General features: G+C 38.1%; 1 protein-coding gene across 1 annotated transcript in view; it reads right to left on the reverse strand.

Annotated features, from left to right (window-relative positions):
• The window catches only part of LOC135216552 (mucin-19-like), a 37,779-nt gene extending 37,728 nt beyond the window's left edge, over positions 1-51 (reverse strand). The window contains exon 1 of the mRNA XM_064251927.1: positions 1-51. This exon is cut by the window's left edge and continues 78 nt beyond it. Within this exon, the coding sequence (XP_064107997.1) occupies positions 1-51 (51 nt within the window).
• Positions 52-7,500: the final 7,449 nt, after the last annotated feature.

The raw sequence follows: 7,500 nt of genomic DNA on the forward strand, positions 1-7,500 counted from the left end.
GATGAGAGCGGCAGTCATTCCTCGCCTTTTATAGCATCCTTTCTCCGCCATCTTGGACTGGGCGGAGGGTTCTGAGGATGGGATCCTCCTGCCCATTTTTTGGGCATCGAAATTTGTGTCTTGCGGTTCAGTTATTGGCAAGATTTTGTGTCGTGGATAAGGCCTACAGTTTCCGGTGACCGAATGGAATGTTTTCAAATGTTCGTATCATATTTGATCGAGTGAGTGATTATGTGCGCTCATTAGGAATGCAGCATATTTTCTTCCTGGCACTGGTCCAACCTATCTTCTTGAGCAACACCCCCCCCCCCCGCCCCGCCCCCATAGTAGACCTCCTCCATGATGCATCATCCCCTTTCTTTTCTTCCCGTTCACGTCTTTCCTTTTCTCTTTTAGTTCTCTCTCTCTCTCTCTCTCTCTCTCTCTCTCTCTCTCTCTCTCCTCTTCTTGACTGTTTGCTCGAATGTCGTCATGCTGATCAGTACATGACCTCGCATAGGATCCGTGCACAATGGCCTCTCGCCCCGTGTGAGTGAAGAAGAGCACAAATGCAGATGGAAATGAAGATAAAAAATGTTATTGTATCTGTCCTAGAAGTGAAGAAATTTCTCTGGGGTCAATTATCCAATAACAGAGGGAGATTGCCTTTCCCTTCCTTCCAATGGATGATCGGTCGTGAAAGTACTTTCCTCTCGCCAATTGCCGTCTAAATAGCTCAGGCGGCCATCTCCTAACATTCCTTTCATTAAGAAGAAATTCTAATGAGAATGACTGCGTGTGACTTGAACTGCTGTCAACGAGCAGTAAGATCGTTTTCTTTTGTGGGTGACGGCGACGGAGAAAGTTGTCCTTTCAGGATGGCGGTGTCCGAAGTGGGAGGAGGTTGTAGGGGGAGCGGAGAGGACATTAGGCGCCATGAGAAGAGGATCCCCTTTTATGACCTGGCAGGACATTGTGCGCTTAAGGAAGAGTCTTCGTCCTCCTTTTCCTTTAGGGAACCACTGAAGAATACAACTTATGAAAATCTCTCTCTCTCTTTCTCTCTCTCTCTGTATCCACATAATTTCTGGGATACGTTTCTCTCCCAAAAAGTGAGAGATGTTTTTATTTTTTGTTGTTGTTTAACAAATACCAGATGTATTGGAAACCTTTGCAGTGGTGTTAAGTTAAACATCAAGAACGTCATCTCATTTTCTTGTACGCCATCTCATTTGTTATAAAATTGTATAACATACGTAGTAACTCTTTGGTTATTATTTCGAATTTTCTTTCGGTCTATAAAAGCTAATAATTATGAACGTAGGTCAGTGTGATTTGGCTTATGATATTTACTGAAGTGCAGAACACTTGAAAGCCTTTCAGCTGCTGCAGATTCACACTACTTGATACAAATATTTTTTGGCGTCCTATGACTATTGATTCTTGCGATTTAGACGTATGCCTCCTCCCAATATTTTCAGCAGTTTGTTACCTACTGGAGGGTAACAAACGTTTTGCTAAACTGACTTTTAGGCGTAAACCATTTCAAATCGTCTGTTTGTATTTTCACAACAGGCCAATATTCCTGCACCGCATGTACACGCACACATTGAATTTAAGTGTATGTTTGTACAATATACATTTTTATTCGAAATACCTATGATCGTTATGCTGTACATATTTCAGAAAGTTGTTTCTAAGTACGTATGTCCGTCTTCTTCTCCCATATAGTAGCTACACATAGCTTGCTGCTATTTAGTTTACTAATGCAACCTCTGGTGAGGATTCTGCAACTGTGCAATTAACAGTTTCCCGACCCTTATGCTCTCTGTGAATCGGTAGAACTAGGAGAATACTGTCTCTAGGCTTTCGTAATATGGCATGAAATACCTGGTATGAAATAGCTGTTCGTGCTTAGCATGAAATAGCTGGTCGTACTTGGCAAGAAATAGCTGTTCGTACTTGGCATGAAACAGCTGGTCATACTTGACATGAAATAGCTGGTCGTACTTGAAGCACTAATGATTGGTTAAACATATATTTTCATATATGTTTAACTGAAGGGGAATTTTCTAGGCGATAATAGATTTGCCGGCTGATGGGCACGAACCATCGCCACCTTTAAATCCAGGACGACAGTGAAGCCTAAACCCACCTCGCCACCGCAAGAGGATATAAGTTTATGCCGCTTCCCACCTCAAATACTGGTTGCACTCAGGTATTCATAGTTTTGGAGACTGCATCAAACCCCCTCGTCCTCGGTAGCGTTGTAGTGCTTTTGTCTGCACGTAGCCATTATATAAGTCATATCACATTACCGTGATTCATATACATATATCGAGCTTTAATATCTAATTCGGTCTACCTTGGAATTAATATACAGTAGTACCTCGAGATACGAAATTAATCTGTTCCGAAGCGCCCTTCGTATCACGAGGTTTTCGTATCTTGGACCACATTTTACATGTAAAATGGCTAATCCGTTCCAAGCCCTCCAAAAATACCCCAGTAAATTTCATAATAAAGCTAAATTGACCTATAAACAATGAAATACTACAACAATTTGGACCATTCAATACCTAAATTAATAACAAAATGCAAAATAACCTGTAAATAAAGTGTATATTAGTGTACATGGTAACAAGAAATATACTGTACATAAAATGTGGAAGCTTACCTTTCGAGTGAGGCTATCTCCGAAAGTGACGGCAGAGGAGGAGGACAAATGGCAGATAACGTACGTACGTACGTACACTTAACTTTACGAAAACACATAAAAATTTAAGGAAATTTTACGAAACACATTAACAAAACTGTAACACTTAACTTTACAAAAAACTAAAAATAAATTTTTTTTTCTTTTTTTGATTTTTAACTTATTTTTTTTTTTTTTTTTACTTTTACGTAGGCTTTTTTTTTCTTTTATACAGAATTTCAACTTCATCACCACTTTCAACGTTCTGTTTATCACTTGGTTCTTCCTTTTTGCTTTCAACTTTCTTTTTTTCATCACTTGGTTTTTCCTTTTTGCTTTCAAACTTTTCTGTTTTTTTATTCACTTGGTTCTTCCTTTTTGCTTACTCCTGCTAATGCTGAAGGCCTCTTTAAAAAATAACGATCCAAGGAAGATTGCTTCTGCCTACTTTTCACAATGTTCCTGAAACGACTCAGGCAAACGTCATCGAACTGCGCAAGCATACGACCTTTGTGAGCCTTTTCGGGGTGTATTTATTATATATATATATGTGTGTGTGTGTGTGTGTGTGTGTGCATGTATGTTTGTGTTGAAATTCTTGTTATGTAATAGATATGTTAGAAGTGTGAAAGTAAGCGGGAAAAACTTCAAGTGGCATTCATTGAACTACAAAAAGTTTATGCCAGAATCAGTAGAGACGCCATACTGAGGGTATCGAAATGTATGGTACAGAATTTTTGTTGTTGACATCAGCCAACAGTTGTTGTGACAGCAACAAAGTCTGCGTTACAGAATGCAGGCGGAAATAATTTTTTTGGAAGAAATGTGGGTCGAAGACGAGGCGCATTATGTCTTCGTCGATATTTAATGTCTAAAGGGATTGTTTATTCAAATGTTAGGTGGGGGCCTGAGTAGAATTTGAAGGGCGAGAGTAACAGTAGGTGGAATTATTTTGGAGATGATAGAAATTGTAAGATAGATGGATGGAACTGGGTGTTGGAAAGGAAGAGCCTCAACGTCTTGGAAGGACGAGTATGTATGCAAGATAGAAATGAATTTTGTAGTCTGTGTGTATGGGGGGTTGACTCTAGGCAGATGGTTTTCTGCGCATGTGTATAAAGCAGCCAGTGTTGTAGAAGACCTACTGCTCAGATGCTTCATCTAAGATTCAACAACATTAAGAATGAGTCAATGAGTATTGACATTTCGCTGTGTGTGTGTGTGTGTGTGTGTGTGTGTGTGTGTGTGTAAATAGGTATACAAGTATACTATACTAGTGCAGCAGATAAGTAGAAAACACTTCAGGGTGTGATAAGAGCATGAAATTTGGCACAAGTGCTCATATTAACTATTTTTAAAAAATCTGGGCGTCCACAAAAAATTTCAGTATGACCGCTAGTTATTTTGATGACACTTTGAGTAAATCATTGTTGAAATAAATAAATCAATCATTATTCAGATAATGTCTTCCTGGGTAGAAGAGTTAATTGAAGATATCACCAGAGCTCCTACTACTATATTTTCCATTGTGATAAAGATGGCGTACAAAATAGCCGCCATGAAACTTTTTGTTTGATAACTCTGCAACTAAGAAAGATAGACATGAAATTCTTATCTATACCTATGAGGCCAGGGAATCTGTTTCTAGCATTGTCTCAATGGCTTTTTTTAAGCCTGAAATGAATGCAAGATTAAAAAGATGCATGGTGTCACCCTTTAGTGTAACAAAATTCTCATTCAGATGTATCTGAAACATTACGTCACATTTACAACTACAAAAGCTGTGCATGGAAGCCCAAGCCTGTAGCATTTGGACCTGCCATGGCAACCAGACTTGAAGCCATATTTTGTAAGCTGTTCACAGCTCATTGCAATGGGAAAGTTGGCTGTCCAATATTTGTGAAGGAATCAGATAGCTCAGGTACAGATTTTACCCTCTGTGGCCCAAACTCTACTGGGTGACGCTTTTCCCCCAGTTGTCTTTGGCAGGGTGCTGGAATAACGAAATGTTGGTCCCATGAAAAAGGTAGTAGCCGTAGTTGCCTAAGTGTTATGATGTTGTCCATGACTGCTGTGGTAAACACTCCCTTTTTCAATACAGGTGGACAGACTACAACCTCTTCTACGTACTTGGTCACAGTGGAATCTCCCAGTTGGGCTGATATCTCTAGCACCCTGTCATAGGATATACTCATGCTATCCTCATGAAGCATTTCTACCAAGTTTCTCTTCCTGGTTTTCGTATAGCGAGCCATGCCCACGAACAGTGAAAAAGTTTTCCTATAATTTGAGTGTTGATGTACACTTGCTCCTTCCTTCTGTTTTGAGAAGCAGTTGTACTGCAGGAGCTGAGCAATAGCCAGGTTTGACTTTGATGAGCCAAACCTTATGTCATCTCCATGTTCGACCATACTAGTGAACTGGAGCAGACTTTGAAAGATGGCATCATTGATATATCCTTCACCAGAGGTGCCGTCAAATCTTGACTAATGATCCAGAATATGCTTCCTCAGTATCTTTGCTGCTTTAGTAATCCCAAGGGTTTCTGAGTAGTCGGAGGCCTGTAATAGGGCTAAAGCTACGTCTTTCTGCAAGGCAAGTAGCACTCTTCTTTCTTTCTTGTGTACTTAAAATTCAGAGATTTCTTTAATCAATTTGTCTTGTAATCTTGTATTTACATTGGGTGAGGCAATGAACAATACTTGCAGGCGCTGCTGTTATAATTGGGATATTTCTGCAAGAGGAAATAAGGCAGGATCATCCGAAACGCTTGAGAAAATAACAACATGGAACTCAGAAAATGAGCTTTTAAATTTGTTGTATCTCTGCTTACAAGAAGCAGTTCTTACTGAAACTAAACCCCCCTCTCAACAATTGCAATTAGCAAAAACTGATATGCTTGGGTGCTCAACCCAGATCAGAGTTGCAGTGCAGAATGTTACTGAAATGTGAGCTAATGACACAGGCTTCCGAAAATGTTTCGAATATGCCTTAAATATTGAAGTTAAAATGCCCAGAGTAGCTATTAGTCAGCGATACAGATCTAATCCCCATATAGTAGTGTAGAGGAATATAAGAAAGCCATTAATTTTTCTTTTTTGTATTCCTTCATTGCTCAGTTTCATAATAGATTTGCTAATTATCACAGCGTTGCCAGGTCATTGTGCTCATTGATGTCAAGTTATTTAAGTCGTACCATCCAGGATTGGTTCCTATACTGAATATATATGAAAATTATATACTTGACCATATAACCGATGCTGAGGAATATGAAATTGAACACAAACTTTGGGGAGGGAGATGGGATACATCTAAAAAGGACTCTCCCAGTGTCAGTGTGCGAAATTTGAGAAAGGTGTTCTGTAAATTATTCAGTAACTAGAAAGCTCTTAAAAATATATGCATCTTAACCTGTTTCTTCTGCATCTGCCATCAATCTAGGTTTCCTCAATTCACAAAACATAAACCACACAAACAGATATATATAATATATATATATATATATATATATATATATATATATATATAATATATATATATATATATATTGTAGATGAAAAGAGGGGGAATGGCTAATAATATGTTTAAAGTGTCATGTAATGATAGTGAAGTCACATAGCTCTCCTCGCTTAGAGACAAGAGGTGGTGCAGTACAAGTTCACTTGGAGAAAAGGTATTTGCTGAACAAGCAACTTGACTTGGAGATCATTCGCCCGATCGTGAGGCATGTACGTTCGTTTGTACGTGTGTTACAGGCCTACTAGTTCGGGGTACTTGTGGAAGACGCATTCTTTGAGATGAACGATAATAGATCAAGTGGTTACTCCGAGTGTCGGGAGAAAACGCCCATCGTAAAGGTAGGACACATTCTATAAAAAACTTAGAAAAAACTGTTACCTTTTGAAAAGAGAGAGGTGTGAAATACTCTCTTTACGTGAATACTTTGAAAAAGAGTGATGTGGGGGATATGTTTCTATACCTACTATCTTTATTACAGATGGGTCCAATTCCATGGTTGATTAGAAACAGGATTCTCTAACCTGACTAATAGGAGACTTAGTGACATTTTGAGTTTGGGAGTGAAACCTTAGTCAGGAGGGTAGAATGTTATCTTACTGGTTTCTTTATGGGTAGATTTGGGTGTTTATGCGTTTATGACTTGTTAATCATTTTGTTCTATGCTATAACCAATTGCTTTGGGAAATAAATAGTATATTTTCTATATTTACGCAGTCTTAATAAGCCTCGTGACATGTTGCAGACAGGACACCGTTGGCAACAGGTAAGAGTTCCCAGTTTGTGTAGTTTAGGAAATATGGAGGGGTGAAACAATATATATATATATATATATATATATATATATATATATATATATATATATATATATATATATATATATATATATATATATATATATATTGTTACGAAGTGCCAAGTATCTGGTTACTATTCATAAATTATTACCTTACCAAAGCCAGACACCTGAACCCTCATACACGTATTAAACGACTGAATACTCTAAAGGCAACAGTGATCCCTTAACACTTACCAGTATTGCAGAAAATCAGACTAAGTTCATCAAAACAGGTGTGAAGTAATCTTGTAAGTAATTAAATTAATCAAAGAGCATCACTCCATCAACAACTTTAAAAGTCTAAGTATTTCCCTGATTTCAGAAGTCTAAGTACTTCCCTGGTTCTAAGTCACTTCAAGTAAATTGAAGGAAAGCAAATCAATTACCACTCTATGTTTCTACCTAACATAAATATAATCAAATGCAAATATACTGGTATAAAAATAAAAACACTTATAAAAATTTTAAATAC

This window comes from Macrobrachium nipponense, chromosome 6, assembly GCF_015104395.2.
Source record: "Macrobrachium nipponense isolate FS-2020 chromosome 6, ASM1510439v2, whole genome shotgun sequence".
NCBI lineage: Eukaryota > Metazoa > Arthropoda > Malacostraca > Decapoda > Palaemonidae > Macrobrachium > Macrobrachium nipponense.